Here is a 22,865-nt window from a genome sequence, read left to right as displayed (position 1 = left end):
CATCCTAACCAAAATTAGATGCCCAGCTTTGTTCAAAAGCCCAGCTTTCCATCCGGGAAGTCTATCCGCCACTTTCTCAATTAAAGGCAACAAGTTCTCTTTGCGAAGTTTCCTATCAGAGACCTTATTGAACTTCACAGATACATTGTACTGGTGCAGCACCCCACATAATAACAATGCAATCACAGGACCATAAAACTAAACCGGTTTTCTCAAGGCACAAAGAAACATGATAGGTACTAACACAAGCCCCTTAATTCGGAGTAACGCGTGCAACAACAAATATAATAAGAGGGCCACATGCAATGAAGGCACATTATTTGATAATCCACGTGCATCTGGGTCATCACTTGGTCGCGATGAACAGTCCCCACCTCTGCTCACCAGCAGAGCTCCTCTGCAGTTTTGCCTTCCATCCATTCACAATTTCGTCATAGTCCTCCTGGAAATAGATGAAGCTATCGAGTTAGAGATGCCTAAGAGCAACAAAAAGGATGCAGACTTGTAGACTGCAAGTTCATGGTTTAGACTTCTTGAGGGTTTGCCGAATCACCTGGGTGAAATCAGACAGGAAATCATCTTTGTTCTTTTCAAACTCAGCTAGCTCCATCCGTAAAACATTGAGGAACTGAAATATAACATAGAGCAGTGATTAGAATAATATAAAGTTGTGTTCATCCAAACATGTTAATAGTGGAAAAACTAGTTAGACGGAGAAACCTGATCAGTTCGGTCCTCAGCAATGACATCGCGGAAACCAGCATTCTTGAGCATCTGTATTAAAGCAACCGTATTAAGTATTAAGTATTAACAAGTCAGCAGGAGTTCTACATTTTTATCAAAGCAACTGTATTAAATATTAACCATATAAGAGTGCAAGTAAGAAGCACCTGTCCATAAGCCTCCACATCATGGAGGTCGTAACCTCTCTGTTTAATGTATGCTGCAAATTCTTCTGATGATTTCCCAGGACTCTTGCAGTAGTCGCTGATAAGGACCTTCCCCGCAGGCTTGAGCCATTTGAAGAAACTTTTGAACAAAGAGGGTTTATCCTGCAAAACAAAAGCAAAAGTCATGTTAGTCAAATTAATGTTATATTCTGAAACCAAATAAAGGGTTCAGCATGGATTTAATGTTGGGCGGGTGATTAGAAGTCCCAAAAATTTTCCTTGAGTTTCATTTTGTGTAGTTTAGAATTTTAGATGTACAAAATGGGGATTCCAAACAAAATATGTATCTATAACCAGATATGCTTTCCCATCAGACTGTAGTTCAATCATCTGGGAAGCAAAAAGCACTTCAAATGGACAGTAAGTGATATGTTAAAAAACATACTTGTATGTGAAGGATAGTGTCACGGCTGTAGATGACATCAAATGTGTTATCTGGGTATGTCTTTGTGGTGCAATCAGCAACTTCAAACTCAACTGAACATTTGCGCCCAATGGCACGCTCAAGTGCAAATGACACCATGTTTATGGAAAGATCAATACCAACAACATGAGCATCATACTTTTCAGCCATATAAAAGTCACCTCCCCCGATTCCACATCCAACATCAAGCACCTTATGTCCAGGTTTAAGATCCAGCTTATCCACAAATTCTTTTGTAGTCTCTGTTGGATAGTTATAATAATCACATTTAAGGGCATATTACAAATAGAATCACAGATTTAAATTATAAGGGAATGCATCCACTCACCAATTCCACCAGTACTCACATATCCTTCTCCAAAGATACGCTCATAGCGTAATATTCCACTAGTTTTGTACTGCACATTGTCCAAAAATCTTTGAAACCCCCGGTCTTCTGTTGAATTGACTTTTTGCCATAGCCAACATATCTGTAAACCATGGAGTCATGTCCATCACTAATTTCACTTGACCATGGGAAATGCATCCGTATGTGCATGGACAGAGAAATACCTGATTTTGATTTTTCTTGTTTTTAACATAAGCTCCGATACACTTGCAAGTAACCAGAGAAAGTTCAAAGGATTTCCCATCTTGATCAAAGGTATGGCACTCTTTGAAAACCTATTTACGAAAGAAAAAACTGATCAGCTATTTCAAAGAAAATGGTACTGAAACTAAGGACATTAAAGAGTGCCACAGCAATCCTTCATATATGTGCAGAAAATCTTTAATTGTCAAGTCTGAACTCGAGTGACAGAATCAAAGGGAAAAAGCAGTATGACAGTTTGCCTTCTCACCTTAGTATAAAACCTTGGTTCCCGATAGTGTGTCGGATTCACTTTCCTTTTTGAATCTCCAGATTGATGAAAGCAAGATTCCCTAAAGAAGATATAGCCACCAACCTTCAACCATTTTACCATTCTGTCAACTAGCTGCTCAACCTACAATAAGAGATAAAAGTTAGAAAATTCAGGAGATAGATATTCAAACATATCCCAATTTAGCACATTCCAACAATAAATTTAACCCGCATACGCAACATTTGCAGTTCAGTTTTTTTTCTGGAGCAGATCTATTTTACAAGAACAATCTCAGATGGATAATCGATGATCACCGTGGACCAAGAATTTGTTAATTATTCAAAGCATGGCTCACCCATTACCTCTTCATCTGAAAGATACATCAATAACCAGTTCGAAAATATCAGATCAATAGATTTAGCTTGAATCATCAGGTCTAGGGATGTCACATCAGCACACATAAATGACGCATTCTTGTAGTGGCCATTAATGCTTTCATTCTACAAAAAAAATGCAAAAATGATCCAATGAATCAAGCATAGAATACATGTAGCGATAGCATTTCATGCTACCTAAGACAAAACGTTTAAAATCAGAAGAAATTGTGAAATTCAATACCTTCTTAATCGCACTTTCGATGAAATCCAGAGCAAGAACGTTCCCAGCTGTTTTAGCCAGTTCTCCTGTGAAACGACCTATTCCAGCACCAAGCTCCAGTACTGATTTTCCTTCATATGAAGGAAGTAAAGACAGGACCTACAGAAAAGGAGCACAACCATATCAAAATGTTAACCCTGAAAACCCAGGAGCACCTTCTCTGATATATCCAAATGATGCCTACTGAATGCAAAAATTACTCAGTTGTTTCAAGTTTTGCACCTAGTGTGCATATATCAGACTGTTGTTGAAAACAAATAGAACTGTTAAATTAAAAAGTGGATGAATGCTAAATTCTTTCCAGATGTTACATTAAATAAGAAATATCATAGTCGCAACATGGAATGGATCAACACATGCTTCCTGCAGGTTGACAGCACCAAAAGAATTTGTGTTTCTTCAAAAGAAATAATCAACATCCTTCTAGAAAAATCAAGGTGTATATCACAAAACAAAATCAATGTATCAATATGTAAATTAGATTTTCACTTTTTTAATATTGATTGATATTTGACAGTCAAGAATGTGGGAAATAACCATTACAATTGAAAAGGAGACTTATGGGGATCATCAATCAAATAGGGTCTCACTTCCCAATCGCCATGTCAGGGCAATATGGTAATTTTATGTGAGGGTTGTTCCACAAAATTACTATTTAGGTACTGTTGCTGTAAACCTATGTTAATGTTATACTGTCTCACACAATAAATCAAAGGTGTTAGTTTATTTCAACTAACTTTTGTCTTCCTTCTCCCAAATAATTTTCCTTTTGGACTTCAGGTCACCAAGAAAATGGTTAAGATCAACAAGCAAGTTCACTAATCCAAAGCAAACATGTTTACCGACCGCACTTAATCAAAGCAGAGTGTTTCAACTAGTCTGGAAAAAGGTAGACAGCTAAATAGATTTTTGCACAAAAAGTCAAGGCCAACAGTGGCACTTGGCGTTAGACAGGTTTGCCAAATTGCAACCAAGTACTTTGTTTGGTGTTTACCTAAGAAATTTTTTATATCTCATATCTGAAGTTAAAACCTAGCGACCCGCAATTTTCTTGAGACAGATCACTTTTCACTCGTCAAAACCCAAAAGGTAACTGTCAACCTCACCCTCTCCAGTTTCAGTCATAGCACACTTGTGCTGAACAACACAAATTGCAGACCAGTTTGCGCCAAAAGAATTGTGTATCCCCCTTTTTTTTTCACCACGCATCCCTATTAGAGATTGCCATATGATATTTGGGGAGCAAAGGCAGACACATGCTCTCCAGATCCAAGAAGATGGATCACAAAAGGTACTAAACAAAACACTAAAAGTATTCCCTAAACGACGGTGTTGGTGAGAAAAATGAAATCGCGGAATCACCTCGGGGCGCTCCTCTTTGTCGAGATCGGCGGCGCGGGAGTCGAGCATCATGGCCTCGACGGTGAGGTCCCTGGAGTTCTCCTCCCAGTAGCTCTTCTGCACCTTCCTCTCCTCCACCTCCAGCTTCCCTGCAACGCCCGCACAACCCGCAAACAATCATCCCCACGAACAACGCGAACCTACACACCATGTGCTCGAAACTTGTCCCCAGCCAAGCCAACAGGACGAAATGAACCCAAACGCAACGAGCAGATCTGATCCTCTATGAATCGGATCGGCGCGGGGCGGTCCAACCGCTTACCATTAGCTGAAACAACGGCGGCGGCGGCGGCCATCACGGCAAGTCCGTGCGTGCGTTCGTACGTCAATCAGAATCGAGTTCAAACGAGGGGAATTGGTTACGGGGAGGGGCTGTGAGATTAAGATCCCTCGATGGCGAGGCGGGCGCGGGAGAAGCTCCGGGAGCGGCGGTTGAAGGAGCGGCCGCGCTGCTGCATCCACCACCGGATCGCGGCGCGGTTGGGAGGGGGCGACAGGAGATTCAGGGGCGAGAGCTGTGGCTGGGCGACTGGAACGGGAGGGGCGAGCTTATATATGCAGGGATCGGGAGAGCCGATCGACCGTGAGATCTGTGCCGGGTGGGGCCTCCCGCAGCTTTGCATTGGCATTTTGTTTTTTGTTTTTACACCAAAGGATTCATAGTTTGTACAACAAAATAAATTGATTTAAATATATATTTGTAAATTAAAATAAGAATAAAATAACTAAAAAAACTCTCAATCCGTCTGCAACTCTAGCTACAAGAATTTTCAAAACTAAAAATAACCAGCTTAAAAAATTGTTAGAGCTAAATTTTTACCAAATATACTCTAAGATATACGTTGGAGTTGTAACATGCATAAATGGCACTAGAAAAGAAGGATATAGGTACATTGGATGGCTCACCATTGCAAATTCGTAAGACCAAATCCTGAATAAGACCTCGTTGCACTATCCAGCTGCATCAGTGGCGGACCCAGGATTTAGCGATTGGGTATTCAGTATTAAAAAAAATGTTCAATCCAAAATACGAGAAGTCCATAGTAGCGTAAATTTTAAAGTATAAATTGTTCATAGTAGAGAAGTTTCAACTAATTAAAAGAAATTACAAAGCATTTAAACAAAATTACAATTTAACTTTGTGTTCCTTTATGGCTTGGAAGCGTTTAATGATGTCACTATCCTTAACTTGCACAAAAAATTTACGCTCAACTGCTGATTGCCGAACTGGATAGTCACAACATAAAGATCATAAATACCTGATATTTGTTGCTATGTGGGCTCTTTTCAGTTAGGGAAAAATACAAACCCCCCCTAAAGTCACTTGGATTTTAACTTTCCCCTCCAAAAATTGTTTTGTTGCAAAAAAAACCCCCCAAAGGTTTGATTTTGTTGCAAAAACACGTCCAAAAATTTAAAAAATTTAAAAAAATCACAAAAAATTCTAAAAAAAACTAGAGACAATTATAAGACCTTTTGTGAAATTTGTTTTCAAAAATAATATCCTTTACATCATATTACATGGAGAGTAAGTTTGAAAAAAAAGAAAAACGTGCAACTCATTTATTAATTCGAGTTAAATGCATAGTTAATTATTTACTAATCCAAAAATTATGAAACAAAATTTTTTAGTCTTCTTACATGATCCTCTATATTGTAAAAATACATGAAATCTTGAAATAGTTATTGTAACGTGCAGGATTGAGTAAATATGTTGCAGATAGATTAATTCATAACTAATCCATAACACCCCCAAAATTAGTGAAATCACTTTTATTAGTTTACTAAAACAATTAGTTTACAATTTGCTGAGTGGTCTGATGAATTGAAACAGCAAAGATATATATACGTAGTATATATGCTATATACTTAATTTTTTTCAAAAAAGTTGGGTATTCAATTGAATACCCATGCATCATGGTGGGTCCGCCCATGAGCTGCATTATCTCGGTACGTACCTCCGATCTTGGGCGAGTGAGCGAACAAGCGACATCCAGGGAGAGAGAAAAAAAATAGTCCCATGGAATCCAACCATGTAAGTATTTGTCGTCAGATCTTGAAACTGTAACATCCGAAGCTCAAACACGTGTTGTTCCACACGAGTTGCCGTCTGTCCTCTGTCGATTTTCGTGAAGTGACGCGCCTAACTAACTTGATATTTGCATCCTACCCATGGTAAATCTTTTTAGAAAAGAAACTACACATGGTACCACGTGGCCTTGAAAGCAAGGGCACCAGTATCAAAAAAATATCAATTACACCATCTAACTCTAAATATATAGACTATCTAGATCAGGTACGTTCAAATATACACTCCAATTTTGAGAGCTTTAGCTTTGCCGGTGAGTGAAAGTAGCATGGCGCGCTGGCTATTCAGATCATCTTGGCCTTTTGAGACCAAAAGGCGATCGAGAACGGGTAGCAGCAGCAGCATCACGTGTACAAGTAAAAATTCTCAGCACGTATTTCACTTTGCTGGTATGCTAAAAGATAGTACAACTGGTTGCAGCCATTGGTGCCTATAGAACTCACCACGTCATTAAATGAGTAGCGCTCGCTGCCCAGTGTTCGGACTCAAGCGCGACAGGGAGCATCAGATACGAATATATACAATCAAGAGCTCAGGCCACGGTGATTTGTCCTCCGGGGGCGAAGCTCCGGGAGCGGCGGTTGTTGTAGGAGCTGTGGCGCTGCTGCATGCCTGCATCCACCACGTGCCCACGGTGTTAGGTGCCGCCAATCATCGCTGCCGCCCACGCGGCGGAAACCCCCGTCAGCATCCGCCCACGCGGACGGGAATCGCCAGGGATCCTCCAAGCGCAGGTGCGTCCTTCCCTGGCACTTGTATTATCGCTTTGACTAGATCGTCAAATATATAGTTGATGGTATGCTTACTGCTCTGGAACAACATACCATCGTCTTCATCATCTTTTTCGCGTTGTCGGGGTTTAGAGTCAGAATATCTACACGAGTATTTTGTTCCCAAGTTCTTTTCCACCTATCTAAGTATGACACAATAAGTAACCAAGTCATGTGTATCTAATTCATGAATAGGACATCACCTTCTATTTGTGCTGTCCTCCAATGAGAGATTCTTACCCTTGCTAGAAAAATGATGGGACCTGAAGTCCTAGTCGTTGGTTACGATCATTACATTTGACACCTCAACATTGTTCTTTTTCTTGGCCTTATCGACCTTCTTTTTAAGCTTGTGTTTGTCGGCCGACTTGAAGGTCTCACCTTCTAGGTTAGGTTGATTGCAACTTACCCCCCCCCTCCCCTACTGAGGGAATGGCTCCACTTGACCGTGTCTGCAACTGCGGCACAACGGTCAGCCATATCGAATAGTTCCTTGAACTTTGAGGCGGTGCATGGCCATATCTTCAGTTAGCCTTATGTTCCGCACTCATTGTAAGAAATCTCAAATAACTAAAGAGTCGATAATTAGATGAATTGTATTATTGATATTACTGAATCTGTTGATAAATTTCCGTGGAGTCTTATTGTTCTCCTAGCGAAGGTGATGCATATTGTCTTTCTTCCCGAGACACTAATAAGTTCTCTAGAAGTTGTTCAAGAAAAGATCACACAAGTGTTCACACAAGTAGACCAATTCTGCTGGCTAATTGGTCAATCATAATCGAGTGGACCCTTCAACGGTGAGATCCATGGAGTTCTCCAAGTAGCTCTTCTACGCCTTCCTCTCCACCTCTGGTCCTCCTTCAACACCCACACAACACACAAACCATCATCCTCACAGTCAATACCAACCTTCACGAGGCCTGCACACCATGAGCTCGATAATTATCCGTAATCAAATCAAAGACAAAATGAAGGCACGGTGGTCCCATCGCTTACCATTATTAGCAACAACGATGGTGGCATCCATCAGTACATGTCATGCGTTCGTTAGTTCGTTGGAGTCAAAGTTCAGCTTAGTGTAGTGCAAGGCTAAGGAACGGGATTGATTGGAGAAGGTTGAGAGGTTAATACCCCTTGACAACGATGCGGGCTCGGGAGAAGCTTCGGGCGTGGTGGTTGTAAGAGCGGCCTCATTGCTACATACATCACCACCGAATCATGACGTGGTTGGGAGGAAGAACTGGAGGCGACGTGAACCATGGCTACTGGGCAAGGTTGAAAGTTGGAAGGCATTTTATAAGCAATACATGGAATGGGAGGTGGGGGTCAATGGAACTGTGAGCAGAGCCGACCAACCGATTGATCGTGAGGCCTGACTCAGACCGTCTGAGTGGATGTTGCGTTGCGACATCTTTTCTTTTCTTTTCCTCCACAATTGCAAATTTGCAATTATTGCGGACACACGTCAGATTTGATTCTAGCCGCGCGGATACCCGGTAGATGCAGGGTATTTGGTTTGAGGGATCATCCCACCTAGGATGAAATGGTATATTATAAGATCAATATATTACAAGATCCATTATGAATTTTGGTGGGATGACACAATTTTTCACCATTATACTATGATATAATCGTGAGGAACGAGGCAGTGATGGATCAACCTATTTTATTCCTCAAACCAAAGTGGGCTAGATTTGGAGCTAGAATCAGATGTTTCACCATCCATTCCTCAAATCAAACACACCATAGTACCACCATCTCCATTTGTCGATGGTATCATGAAGTTTCATGTTCCATCATTTCAATAAAAAGGCTAAGCTGAAAGAAAAATATGAGCAATATATTTATATCTAAAAGGTGGAATCACAATTATCATTAAAATCTTTCTCTAACCCCTTTATGCTATGGCTATCCATTCAAATGGATCACAATCAAGAACCTTATGGTTATCACAATGAGAAGTCTCTCACACAATGGGTCACGTTCCGCAAAGCGCATGACTTCCCTCGCATCATGGACCACGACTATTGGTGGGTAAACAAATGAGATCTTGTCATCATGTGGGCTGAGTGTCAGCAAATCAAGCATGGAAAGGCTAATTTGGGCATGCATGCATGCATGAGCCAACATTTGTTGTACTAGTCCATTGTAGCAACTTTAAATGCTCATTGCTCTCATCCGGTGTTCGCTTTCAATTCCATTTGAACCACTATGTTTCTTACGATGAGATCTATAAAACAAGACACACATTGCATATGTTTTGGAGTCATTTTATGTTTACTAGCAAGTTATGTCTAATGGGACTAGCAACTTAAGTGTAAAGTTACTAATAGGAGTCTCCACATAAGTTGCTACCAACTATATTAACCAAAGTTCTGCTATATCATCTGAAGTTGCCACAATCCCTATATAAGTTGCTACAAGATCCCCCTAAATTTGTTACCTCATCAAAAGTTGTTACATCGTCTCGACATAAGCTGCTGCCACATATATGATTGAAGTTGCTATCAAGTATTCGCTGAAGTTGAGACACGACATCCACGTAAGATACAACTACATAAGTTGCTATTAAATATTTATTGAAATTGCTACCAAATCCAAGTCATAGCAAAGTCTACGAAATATTTTCTAGGCTTCCAAATCATAGTAAAATTTGCTTTGCTGCATAGCCTACATAATTTGCTACCGAACATTTATTCAAGTTACTACCTAATATTTCGTCGAAGTTGAACTTAACTTTTACTGAAGTTGCTACGTAACTTCTTCACTAAAATTACTACCATGTTTTGCAGAGTTGTTACCCTAATTTTTCACTATAGTTGTTACCTGATTTTTCACTAAAGTTGCTACCATACTTTTTTTTCATAAGCTGCTACTTTTCTTATATAAAGTTGCTATGTAACATTCACTAAAGTTACTACCAACATATGCAATCATGATCTTGTTTTGTAAAGCTCATTAAATAGAACATAATAGTGCAAACAAAACTTAGAACGAAAAAAATTATGATCACTCAAAGGAACCAACACAACCACTATTATGTTGACATCATCACGAAAACGACGTGTCTGCCTCCATCTGATTTAGCTAGCATGAGTTGCATGCATTCAGTTGATGGATCAAAGGAAATGAAGGGAGGGGTTCGCGCAAAAAAAGGAGGGGGAAGGGGTCACGCACTGGGATAAATCTTAAGGAGGTCCCCTGTCCTTATCATAAATACTAGTCTGCTAATTGACATCAGTGGCATCTTAAGTAGCAGTGAGCAAATCTGTTGACCGTTCTTACCTTTTGTCATTAGTCAATGCCTAGAAAAACAGAAGTTAAACCCTTGTTTGGAAACGAAGTATATTTGGAATTTTGGAAAAAAAATACTATGTTTTATAAAACTTAGTTTTGAAAAAACTATAAGTGTCTGGATGTAACAAATCTTGTAGTTTGGAAACCATAGTATTACCAAAACTTGTAATTTTGGAGTTTTAGAAAATCCACACATGGCCTCTCTTTTTTTCCAAATCATGATATTACATGAGCTTTGGTTTCTAAAATTGTAGGTTCTCAATGCCAATATGCCATGGTGTTTGAAAACTATGACTCCCATACCTAAACCTGATATTGAAATAGTGCCTCTCACCAGTCACCACGCCTATAAATTTCTTTCTTTCTTTCTTTCTTTTTTTCGAATCTACCACTTTCTGATATAAAAGAAGAGAAAACTGAAAGCAGCAGATCGCTCGTCTATCAGGAAAATTCACCACGACATCAATGCCTAGAAAACTCGCCGCGCCATTGGATGACTAGAGTCCGCTGCCCACCTGATTACACGGTTGAGTTCTGACCACAAAGGAGTTCTGGCCACAAAGGAAAATAACAAACACAATTGGGATCACAAAAGGGTGTCTTTTCTAATCGATCTGTTATAAGGGATTGGTTTCAATACAATTGCAAAAGAAAAGAATAACTGGAGACAATTTTGGAAATTTTCCCACAGGCCAAGACACATATTCCCTATCATCATGAGTTCCTCGCAAGCAGGAGAGTAAAGAACAAACAAACGCTGAAGTTTTTTTTACACGCATTAAACGGGTGAGAAAGAATGCACAACAGATATACCAGCATGGAGTCATCCAGGTCCTGGACTGCTACTTCTTATCCGGGTCCATCAGCAGAAACAAATTTCTTTACAAGGAGGGAGGAGGGGTCCAATGGCCGCCCCAGATGATGGAAAACCAATGCACAGCAAAACGGGAGCTACACAAGAATGGCCAAGCGGCCAAAGCCTAAGAGAGGCCAACACAAATTTGGCAACTGGTGACAAACGAAAGTAGCGCTTCCCGACAAGCAGATTGCTCGTCTCGTATGTGTCTCTACAGGTTGCACATCTTGTATATAACATTGTTACTGTATGCCTAGAGAAGCTGTGCGGCTCCAAAAGGGTTGGTTTGTGGGTGCATTCCATTTGCTGCCGGGAATGGGCCAAACCCAGCATCAAGAAAGGGGTTCGCTGCAGGAGCCATACCAGCATGCTGCAGCTGTAGTGGCGGTCCGAAGGGGTTTGGTTGCATCATCATAGGCAACTGCTGGGGCTGCTGAGCCATGGCGGCCATTTGAACTGCCGTTGGGGGAGCTACTTGATTTGACACCGAGAATGGATCACTCACCATGAAAGGAATGGGTGGTGCTGAGCCATATAGCTGCTGTTGCTGCATCTGCCTGTAGGTTCCCTCATCGTATAGGCTGTCCAATGTGAGCTTGTCGAATCCACCACCCTGCAAATGGAAGTATGGTCCCCAAATCATGGCTTGATCAGTCAGATCTGAAATGGGAATCCACAAACAAAGAAACCACATTCTTTTTCATAGAACACGAAACCACATTCTAATTTTGACAAAAGCAAAATTAATCAAATGCGAGAAAATAGTTGTTTGTCATAGTTCATCCATCTGTACTCCTGTAGTCCTGTACTTCTCACCAGCACAGATTTCTCACTGACAAAAAGCATTTCTATGAGCTACTGATTTATTCACCATTCACACCAAGTATGAAGGTTTGACTTTTCCTTTCATGCAAATGAAACTTTTCTTTCACGAAAATGCATTTTGATAAAATAGGCATTAGGTAGGCATTGCTCCTGGCTTTCAGCCAGTAACTGAGTTGAGCATAACAGTAGCAGCACAGCAGGATGGTGACAAACTTGCACAAAACCAGTAGCAGCAGCATAGCAGTTTCCATCCAGAGTTGGAAAATAGCAGCAACCAACAGAAAGATATCTCAAATGAAAGAGTGAAGAAACCCACCAAATTACTGTCCATAGCCAGTGAATTTGTGTTGCTGCTAGGGGTAACAAGAGCAAGTTCCCATCCTGTTGGATCAAATCCTTTATCTTGCTGTGTAGCTGTGCTAGTTGTTGAAGTATCAGCACCTGCTGCATGTATTCGGACACTTTTTATATATAACACAAGCTCATAACAGACATCACTATGAATTGAAGGTTGACTATTTACCTGTCGGAATAATAGCCAGGGCCAAAGCATTGTTTTCCTCTATTGCTGATACACTAGGGTTTGGATCACTTAATCCCTAGGAGCAATTATGAGATTAGATTGTGAAAAATGCATTAATGCAACATTCAATTTCGTGATATTTTTTGTCCTTACCAGTAAATCACCGGTATCTGCAACCTCAGCCTCGGGAGGAGATGAAACTACTTCAGTGGAAGATGGTACTGGAGCAGGTTCCTCAACCTGTGGTTTTTTCTCCACAACAGTTAAAGGCTCGATAACTTCTGGTTCTTCCGGTTTGTATGTCAGAAGAAGTCGCTCAGGAAGCTCCTGATGAAATAAGAAGAATAACTTGGATTTAAGAACCATTCCCTGGTCAGTAGATTGCTTAAGTGGTACAAAATCAACTGTAATAATTTCTCTCCAAAAACAAAAACATGTGACATTCACACTGGTGACACAAGGATCACAACAAATATCAAAGTAAACAGACTAACTTGTTCATCATGCCACAAATATTGATTGGATGCTACCTGTTGCCTTCAGTTTACACTAGATAGTTTTCTGATGATAGCTATTAAAAGAAGAATGAAGTTTTGATGTACTACTTTAACATGCTGTAGACACAGAAAAGGACAAACACCGTTATCAAGGCTTCTACTTGTTAGTATGAAAACATAAAGGTGCCATGTAAAAAATACAAACAAGTTATTTTAGCCCAAGAACTGACCAATGGCTCTTTAACCGGAACCATACGCGGAGCCTCCCTCACATACTCCTCCATGGTTGAAAGGAATGTTTGTGGTGGCTGAGAAAAACAGAATAAGTTATATGTGATTACAATGGTATATCTGGTAGTACATAGTGAAAGGTCACACGCCAAACACTGGAACACTGAACCTCACCTCCCTCAAAGTGGGAAATTGAAAATTTCTTGCGAGTTCTAAGCCCTGGCAATTTTCATAGAAGTCGGATAGACTTCCAGCCTGAAGCATCAAAGATGTTGCTCAGTAAGAATAGCAACTAAGCACACGTAATTGCTACCACATTGACTCTCCATAAGTTAAGGCAAATATCTTGTAGAGTTACCTGTTGGCCAGCCCTCCTGTAAATTTCAAGGGCTTTGAGTGCTTCGTGCCTCGGCATCTCAAAAAACTGCACAGTTGTTCAACAATCAACAGTAAACATAAATACACGTAGCTCACCGCAACATGAAAAAAAATTGTGGCCGCTTTGAAAATTACTATACCTTATCAACAAGGTTGATAATTCCATCGTTTATCGCACAATATATTCTGAAGCTTTCTTTAAGAACCTATGCAAAACCAGGAGATACATTCAAATTGCATAAAAGATGCCCTTGTTCTAAGAATTGAAGGTCTATTATAACATTAACAGCAGAAAATGGATCTCCATTTGAACGGATCATAAAATGCCAAAGCAACCGAACGGATTTAAAAATGATCAGTAGGCTGGTTAAATGAAATATCATTTTCACCTTGAAAAAAGTCAATCACAAAAACAATTTTGACTAAAAATATAAAGCTTACAAGAGCTAGAGCATATTGCACCAAATAGTTGTTGTTTGCGGCTCCTTCGGGCTGCATAAGAAAAAAGATATTAGTGTCACGTTGCGTTTGCTAAAATAGTAAAATACAGATTGGAAAATTAGATATTTAGAATATTCATTTCTTTCACTAATCCTAATTAGTTGCGGCAAGGCATAAGAGAGAATCACCTGACATCCAATAAGTCGATATAACAACTGCTGCAGCGCCGGCAATTGCTCCAGCAAGTCCTGAGAATCTAATTCTCTAGTTCTACTGTGCCCCTGAAAATAATAGTTCCATGATACGTCAAAGTAGCACCAGCAAGATAGCAGCAAATAGTAATAACATGATACAGTTATGATAATAATATTAAATTTTGTTTTAATTATAATACCAAATGAGGATGTTAAAGACATAAAGTTCAGACCTTTTCAAGTCCTTGACCTTGTTTTGACAAACGCTCAGCTTCAACATCATACTTCAAGACTCTGAAGCATTCCAGTTTTTCCTCCAAAAATAAACCGTATGTGCGAACCCATGAAGAATAGTCCCAAGCTGGATCCAATTCCATAATATAAAGACAGGAAATTTAGGAGGTTGTACAAAAAAAGATTAATGGCCTGAATAAGACAAGGCGTCAAATTCAAACGAAGAAATACGGACCAATCGGGCTGGAGTCATCCTTGAAGTTTGATAACTGCAATATCCGCACTCTTTGTGTAAAATTAAGGAACTCTTCGCGGAATGTAGGATCACCTTCTCGGAGAAGCCTATGGATCACCACAAGTATCTTCAGTGCAACCTACATAACACATAAAGTTACATGCTGCATTAATTGGCTCCTAAGATGATGGGTTGATGAAGACTTACAAGAAGAAGCAGTACACTAGAACCTCATCTGAATAACAATTCAAGAACTCAAAATAATTTTGAGATAGTTGCAAGAAAACACACAAAAAAACAGCAAAACACATTCGGGTTTTATGCCAGCTCTCAACTGAATTCCACCAATCAAATCAGTTAAGACTCAAGAAGAACCATTCCAAAGCAACCATTTAATGAGAGAAAACAACAGTACAGTATGAAGAGCAGGCTTCAGGATAACCAACAAAATAAAGGAACCATGTATCATAAATCAATGGCTCTCAGTATCAACAAAGTGACCATAGAAAATGCAGAATTTCATCAAATATAGAGAAGATGATAAACCTTAGTTGCGTGCTCAAGTTAGGTTTCAACTTTCAAGTCACAATTTCACAGCGTCTTTGTAAAACCGAACTCATTATGCTAAGCAAGGAAATTCCAACAAGGTGTATAAAATCTTGTTTACAGTTGTAAGGAACAAAATCTTCAGTTGTAACCTTGTAGGTCAAACTTTTCGATTTAGTTCCCAAATCCAAAATAACCCATACGTACACTCAAACTATACAAAAGGGCACTACAAGTGATACGATCGCACTCCAATCCAAATTCAAAAGCGATCGCACTCCAATCCAAATTCAAAAGGGTGATGTATGGGTAACTAAATATACGCTTTCCACTGCCCTAGGACCTAAGTCTAGGTGCTCAGATCAGCACCCCTGCAACACCACTATACCTGTATACAGATGAAACCTAGGCATCCTAACAAATGACCTTTCGGACTGCCTGCGTTCGATAAATTAAACTTGGTGAATAGCCAGTAAATCATCAGCAACACAAAATACGCAGCAAATTAGTCCCCAAAACAACTCGTTCGGAGCATCAAATACGCGAAATGGATAACAAAAACCTCTCATTTAGAGTGCAACAGTGCTTACGATCCAATTCCGGGTCTTGGCAAGGCGGCGTGCAAGCGCATGGATGCAGTAGGCGACATCTGCCCGGGGCCTCGCGATGGACGTCGCTGCCACAATCTCTGCAGCAGCAGCACAACCAACCCATCAGACACCAAACCCAAACCGAGAATGGGGGAAACCCACGGCACGCGTGCACCCTTGTCATCCCACGACGATCTGGCTAGCTCCTCAATTCATAACACACTAAATTAATCAAAAATCGCAAGCGAAAATATAGGAATCCACGCACTGCGCAGGTGGCGCTCCTTGGGTGGGCACTCCACGTGGTTGGTGGCCTTCACGATCGCCACATCCAGATCCTACCAAAAAAAATCACAAGCCAAAGGAGATAAATCCAAATGCAGTGCGCACACTCACGAGCGCCCCAACCGATTTAGCACCGGGAGATCGGGGGGGCGGCAGGGGAAGGATTCGACGCATGCCTTGAAATCGGAGTTGAGGTTGGCGAGGCTGACGGTGGTGGTGTCCTTGAGCGCGCCGTACGCCTTGCGCCAGCTCTGCAGCGCCGACATTTCTGCCCCGCCGCTTGCCCGTCTGCCGTCGCCTACTCCGCCTCTCGCTCTATATGTCGCTTCGTTTGGTTTTCTCGCCTGCCGCCTGCTTCGATTTTGCTCTTTTCTTGGCTTGTGCGTGAAATGCCGGCCGCGGGCTCGCGGTACACGGAAACGGAGGTTACGGAGCTGCCAATAAATAGGGGCTCGCCGACGCAGACTGCACAGGGAGGCGCAGAGAGCGCGACCGGGATCCTGTCTTAGTAGCTTCCTCATCTTCAACACATACTTAAAAATCTATCCTTATAATATTATTATAATATCCCTTAATATTATTACAGTATCTTTTTTTTCATCTCTAACAGGTATCCTATTTCTTACCTTCCATTACTCTTCCTCCTTTCGAACTCACGTATCAATCTCTAGGAATAGTGTTATGGCAGCCGGTTTCCTTCCACAAATTTGCAGCCAACTACTCCTGTCAGCATCCTGTAGCTCAACTGTAGAGGTGAAAACGGCATCGGTTGGAGCTGATTTGCGGTAAATTCGATCGGCATTATTCACTGTAGCGCAACTGTAGAACTTGAAACCGCAGCTATTGGAGATGGCCTTACTGACGCATATGGTCAAGCTCACAAAATATAGATCTCAATTTTAGAGAGTGTGTTTCTTACCTTCACACCTTTTTCCCTCCAAAGTCTGATTAGTGTTAGTTTTTATATGGGCGAGGATCTGTTTAGTATATCTCTATTTTTAAATATTGTTAGACTTATGCACTTCCAGCTCTAGAGATTCTTAAACTATAATATTTAAGTAAGTGAGAAATCAAATAGAAAAGTATCTTAATTTGTATATGATTAAGTATTAACAACAGTTGATGTATCTTGAATTTAGTTAGTATGTATTTGTGGATATTTGTTTTTGTTTATGACTAACTCGATTTAGCGGTGTTTAGAATTGACGAATTATTCTATGTACGTAGAAAAATTATACACACCGGAAGTTCTAGTGTGAACATCAGATGTTCCGGTGTTCACAGAAATTCCAGTGTGAGCAGTGTATACTCGTCAGACTATTTCTTGTAGAGAGCAATTTTTCGGACGAAATTGAAGATCAATGCACCAGAAGACCCGTTAGGTGTGGTGGCTACGTCGGAGGATAGCACCAGAGCATTTTCAGTGCTGAAGTAGAAATAAAAGCAAACACCAGATGATCCGGCGATGGACTTCGAGAGCGCCGGAATATTTTTTCTAGAGAGGAGACTTTTTACGCTAAGTTTGATTATGTACGTCGAATAGTCCGGTGCTGACATTGTGAACACCGGAGTATGCACCTGACATTTTGTTGCAGAGAGGTTACAGAAAGATGGTTCGTTGGATTGACACACACCGGATTATCCGGTGATGGACATGAGATCACCGAAAGCTTTTACCTAACCTTTTCTTGCAGAGAAAAAAAAATTAGAACAGATAGTGTTACACTCACCAGATGATCTGGTATTCAGTAACAGAATACATCGAAACATCCAGTGTTCATGTTTTTTTATGATATGCTCTGATTTGAAGTTTTTGATTTTGTGCTAACTTGGGGATGTTTTGGAGTATGGAGAAATATGTTTACTTGTTTCAAGGTGTGCAGGTGATGGATATAACTTAGTGGTCAATGATAGATGATCGGGGCTAAGCGGATGCTTGGTGCCAGACGATCAAGAAGGACCAGACGGAGTCAAGGGTGATCTTAGCTGTATACATGAAGGTCAAACAAAGCATGAAACAGAGGATGATGGCATATTGACAAAGTTAAGTGAAGAGGATGCCGGTGCAAGTGACAAGACGGTCCGAGGGATCGGGAGAGACTTGCTGACGGTCAAGATCATAAGATGGAGGATACGCGTCATCATCGGAGTGCTTGCTTCAGGTGGAAGCAAGTGACGGCTAGTCACGTTTTGAAAAGCGTGCTAGAGTTTCATGGTTTTGCCTCAAAACCGTGGGAGAACTGAAGGAGTATATTGCACCATCGCGAAGCTTGCGTCAAAATGAAGCTAAGTCGTAAAGGCGCCGCTGCCGTCTAATAAATAGAGACGAAAATGGACTAAGATGCTCTCAGTGGTAGGTAGAAGTGTACTACAAGAGAGAGGTATTTTGAGAAAAGGCTAGTTTTCTAGACCAATAAATAGAGGGGTAGGGTTATGTGAGAGGATGAATCAGCCATTTAAGCCCCTTGTGCCACTCATATAAGAGCATTGTGTTATGGTTTTAGAAGAGAGGAGGATGAGTGCTTAACCTATGTAATAGGTGAGAGTTTTGAGAGAAAAATCTTTATAATTCGTCTAAAATAGGGGTGACCTCTTTGAGTAATAAAATTTATTTTATTTCATATGCTTGAATTCACATCCTTCTAGTTTCTCTCTCTTGGTTCCCTTGCCTTTTGTGTAAGTTTTTCTTTTTCGGTGTTGATTTTTGTTTTTCTTTTTAGCTGAAATTTTAACATCTTGGGAGGTTATTTTCTTGATGCTAAAGGCATAAAATTCACATACACATGCATATATGATAGGGCCTTGAATTTTCTTGCCGTTAGACCATCATTTTGGAGATCTTCTTCACTGGTGTCCATCTCTTGTTCCTTGAGTTATCTTTTATTAAGATTCAACCTTTATGTGGGGATGGGTCATGGATTGGTTTGCTGTGAAACTTAGTGTTCGATTCTAACCATGAGACTCACTTTTTGTTGAATCTTCTAGTTTGGTTTTTTATCTTTCTCCGGAGTTTTCGGAATTTCTAGGTAGGTGTAGTTTTTCTATTGCGTATTTGTGTTGCGTTCTGTTGTGATTCTCTTGTAGAGGTGCGTTGAGTGTTCGAATAGGAGAGGACACTAATTTCGTAAGAAATTTGTTGAGATGACTATTCACCCCATCTCTAGTCATCATTTTCGATCCTACAATTGGTATCAAATTCGGTTTAATCACTTGTTGACCTTAACCGACTTTGTGATCTGTAGGCAACATAGAGAGAAGTGGAAAGATTCCGCTATTTGATGGCCATGATTTTTCGTACCGGATGGTGCGCATGGAGGCTTATCTTCTATGCCAAGGAAGTGCAATATAGGGAGTAGTTTATTCCAACCATGAGATTCCTGCTGCTCGCATGACTCAGGTTCAAATCGAACAATATGAAGCCAATAATAAGGCCAGAAATATTTTGTTCAATAGACTGAGTCGGAATGAGTTTGACAGGGTCCAGTACCTTCGTACTACCCGGGAGATCTAGAATACTCTGAGTTTCTATCATGAAGGCACTAATCAGATTAAGGCCAGACATCAAAGCACATATAACCAAGAATACAAATGTTTGTGCAAGGTCTCGGAGAGCCTTTGGATGCAATATTTGCTCGCTTTGATTGGATTATTAGCAATACTCGATCAACTGATATTTTGCCCTATTATGACCATAAGAGAGCAATCAAGCTTCTCTATGCTCTTGACCGTAACATATGGGAAGTGAAGATCTCAAGTATTAAAGAGCCTTCAAGTTATGACACATTGATTTGTGATAAGCTCTTCAGCAAGCTCAAGTCTACTAAGATAGCCAAGAGGGCTCGAATCAGTCTCAAAGATGTTTTGTCTCAGAACATGGCGTTGGTTTCCAGATCTGGTGGCGGTAATTAGTATGTAGCAGGCTTTTCTTGTGCTAACACTTCACTGAGTGAATTTACTTTGTCTTCCTTAGTTTCTATCACAAAGGAGCAGATGGACACGCTGGATGATGAGGACCTTGCGCTGGTTGTGAAGAAGTTCACTCACTTCTACAACAATTGCTGAGACTAGAGGAGGGGTGGTCCTCGTGCCTGCTTTGAGTGTGGTGACACTACCCACTTCAAGGCAGACTACTCCAAACTCAAGAAGAGGGAGGGCAGCGACCATGACTACAACAAGCACAAGAAATCCTTCTTCAAAAAGAACCGTGACAAGATGACCAAGAAGGTGATCAAGGTGGCTTCTAGGGCATTCGTGGTGACTCTTAGCGACATCGACACCTCTTCCAACGAGGAGGGGAGCTCGTAGGAGGATGAACCGCAAGCAAAGAACAAGAAGAAGGCTAAGGACTTCACTGGCATCTACTTCATGGTGGATGACAACAATGATGACAGCGACCCCGAGCTAGATCCTTTCGAGGTATTGTCTTTCTACGACCAGCTTTCCATCCAAGTCAATACCTTGAATGATGTTCTCGTTAGCCAGGATATGTTACTTAAGAAAGTTGTGCGTGAGTTGAAGGATCTTAGGCCTAAGTATGAGTCTATCTTTACTGAACTTGCATTGCTTAGTCTAGGCTCGATGTTGAGGGGTATGAGAGTTGCCTAATAGTCATGGCTGAACTTGCTGAGCTTCGTAATGTGTATGCTCAAGTTACCAGTCGATTTGAGAGTGCCGAGAAGAAGTTCCTTGAGGAGGAGTCTAGGTCTACTCTCTTATGTGTTTGTAAGAATTGTCATTTGCTTGCAAAGGATGTTGAACTGAAAGACAAACGCCTGAAGGATCTATAATCTAGATTGGAGAGTGATGGAAGTTCTAAGGATGTGCAACTAAGTTGTTCCATCTGCACTATCTTTCAGGATAAACTCAACTAAGTTAGAGGACAAGTTAAAAACTTTTGACTGAGAATGAGTACCTCCTTTGTCTGATGGAGAAGTGCTCAAAGAGTAAAGGGAAAATGAATTTGATATTGGCCAATACAAAGATGTGTGTTAAAAAAGACGGGTTTAGCTCTTGGGTTGGGTTTTGAGAGGGTGGCTTACAGTGGGGAGAGTTAGACTATGTTCACCATATCTACTACCCTAGAAACTGAGAAGTCCAAAATCAATACCACAACACAACCCATTAAGAAACCCATTCCTCAACTCACAAAGAAGAAACACGTACCACAACCCAAGAGAGCTCCACAACCTATGATAAGAGAGCCTATGAGAGAGCCCCGAGTGACCGGTAGTCGAGTTCCCGAGAGACGCTACCACTGCACCTATTACCAGAGAGAGGATTACTTGGTTGGGTTCTGCTTTCATCGTAGGAGAGATAAGTGGCATGAGTGGGAGTGGAGCACTGGGACATGTACTGCTCTTCTGTTGGTGTGCATGAGCCTTTTTCTCGCTTCCACTCACGAGTCCCTAGCGCTTTTCAGTCTCTTCCTAGAGGTGTTGCCTAGCGTGGATTTTTCCATGACTCATATGGTTTTGGTCCTTATGTAAGAGGTTTTGAGTCTCAACGCTTTAGCAGACCACATTTTTCTTATCGTGGTACTCGCCTTTAGCGTACTAGACCTATTTTACATGCACCTACTTTTACCACTTCAGGACGGATAACCCAGTACTGGATTCCTAAGAGGTTTTTTACTAACCCCAGTACTAAGTCATTCATCTATTATTCCTCTCATATGTAGGTGGCAGGCGGACGTCTGGAGAACAAGTGGCTCATTGACTTCGGTTGTTCGTGCCACATGACCAGAGATTCATCATGGTTCTCTAGCCTCACCCCCGTGAAACGACATGAGTATATCACATTCGGGGATGATCGGAAAAGAATGGTGAAAACCAAAGGTAAGATAAGGGTGAATGAGAGTTTCACTGTCAAGGATGTAGCTTTGGTGGAGCATCTGGAACACAACCTTCTATCTGTATCTCAGTTGTTGGATAAGGGCTTGGAAGTGCGTTTCAAATGCGATACTTCACGAGTTCTCGATTCTTCTGGTTCTTTGATTTTCAAGATTTCTCGAGTTAGGAGAGTTTTTGGAGCTGTTTTTTCTGAATCTCTTGGTTCTTCTTGTTGTTTGATTACTCAACCTTCTTCTAAACTTTCGATATGGAATAGGAGACTAGGGCACGTAAGCTTTGATTTATTTACTCGTTTGAGTGCCCTATGCTTGATCCGAGGATTCCTCAAACTCAAGTTTGAGAAGAATCTTATTTGTGCTCCTTATCGATATGACAAGATGGTTGCTGCCTCCCACCCACCAGTCAATCTGGTGATGACTGAACGACTGGGAGAACTTCTCTATATAGACATTGTTGGTCCCTCTCGGCTTCGTTTGGCGGGTGGGAAGTGGTATATTTTTGTTATTCTTGATGATTTTTCTCGCTACTCTTGGGTCTTATTTCTTGTGAGCAAGGATGGAGTGTTCTCACACTTTCGGAGCTTGACTTTGATATTGTTCAAAGAACTCCCCAGTGTATTGAAAGCAATTCTCAGTGATAATGGCATCGAGTTTAAGAACTATCTCTTTGATATTTTCTGTCTTGAGCATGGCATCGAGCATTAATTTTCTGCCTCACGCGTTTCTCAGTAGAATGGTGTGGTTGAGAG

At 40.9% G+C, this 22,865-nt stretch overlaps 2 protein-coding genes across 4 annotated transcripts; both read right to left on the bottom strand.

Moving 5' to 3' along the window:
* Positions 1-27: 27 nt before the first annotated feature.
* LOC133918589 (phosphoethanolamine N-methyltransferase-like) lies at positions 28-4,812 on the bottom strand. Its single transcript, XM_062362530.1, has 12 exons — positions 4,537-4,812; positions 4,236-4,363; positions 2,835-2,972; positions 2,579-2,716; positions 2,214-2,357; positions 1,927-2,037; positions 1,703-1,844; positions 1,336-1,616; positions 891-1,052; positions 721-774; positions 554-628; positions 28-442 (listed from the first exon to the last, which is right to left on the bottom strand). Exons 1-12 carry the CDS (start codon positions 4,568-4,570, stop codon positions 347-349), a joined length of 1,503 nt encoding a protein of 500 aa, XP_062218514.1. The 5' UTR covers positions 4,571-4,812; the 3' UTR covers positions 28-346.
* Positions 4,813-11,211: 6,399 nt separating this feature from the next.
* Positions 11,212-16,687, bottom strand: LOC133918569 (putative clathrin assembly protein At2g01600). 3 transcript variants are annotated; one of them, XM_062362503.1, is made up of 15 exons: positions 16,445-16,687; positions 16,252-16,321; positions 15,984-16,081; positions 14,848-14,986; positions 14,612-14,739; positions 14,373-14,465; positions 14,185-14,235; positions 13,884-13,949; positions 13,724-13,789; positions 13,540-13,620; positions 13,365-13,442; positions 12,791-12,964; positions 12,638-12,713; positions 12,431-12,558; positions 11,212-11,902 (listed from the first exon to the last, which is right to left on the bottom strand). In XM_062362503.1, the coding sequence occupies exons 1-15, from the start codon at positions 16,532-16,534 to the stop codon at positions 11,543-11,545; spliced, it is 1,698 nt and encodes a 565-aa protein (XP_062218487.1). In that variant the 5' UTR covers positions 16,535-16,687; the 3' UTR covers positions 11,212-11,542. The 3 variants fall into 3 exon arrangements, with proteins under 3 accessions (XP_062218487.1, XP_062218497.1, XP_062218505.1); XM_062362513.1 differs by having other exon boundaries at positions 12,431-12,555; XM_062362521.1 differs by having other exon boundaries at positions 14,941-14,986.
* Positions 16,688-22,865: the final 6,178 nt, after the last annotated feature.

Source organism: Phragmites australis, chromosome 1 (assembly GCF_958298935.1).
Source record: "Phragmites australis chromosome 1, lpPhrAust1.1, whole genome shotgun sequence".
Classification (NCBI taxonomy): domain Eukaryota; kingdom Viridiplantae; phylum Streptophyta; class Magnoliopsida; order Poales; family Poaceae; genus Phragmites; species Phragmites australis.
Note: the sequence above shows the minus strand (reverse complement) of the source record. Positions and strands in the feature narration are given on the sequence as shown.

What these genes read in the sequence shown, in the direction of transcription:
- LOC133918569 (XM_062362503.1), bottom strand. Translation starts at nt 16,534, where the DNA reads ATGTCGGCGCTGCAGAGCTGGCGCAAGGCGTACGGCGCGCTCAAGGAC. An exon ending in CCAAGACCCGGAATTGGATC is followed by an intron (nt 14,987 to 15,983) that starts GTAAGCACTGTT and finishes TGTGTTATGTAG; the next exon opens with GTTGCACTGAAGATACTTGT. An exon ending in TTATCAACCTTGTTGATAAG is followed by an intron (nt 13,790 to 13,883) that starts GTATAGTAATTT and finishes ACAACTGTGCAG; the next exon opens with TTTTTTGAGATGCCGAGGCA.
- LOC133918589 (XM_062362530.1), bottom strand. Translation starts at nt 4,570, where the DNA reads ATGGCCGCCGCCGCCGCCGTTGTTTCAGCTAATG. An exon ending in CGCCGTTGTTTCAGCTAATG is followed by an intron (nt 4,364 to 4,536) that starts GTAAGCGGTTGG and finishes CGGGCGTTGCAG; the next exon opens with GGAAGCTGGAGGTGGAGGAG. An exon ending in ACAAGAAAAATCAAAATCAG is followed by an intron (nt 1,845 to 1,926) that starts GTATTTCTCTGT and finishes CATGGTTTACAG; the next exon opens with ATATGTTGGCTATGGCAAAA.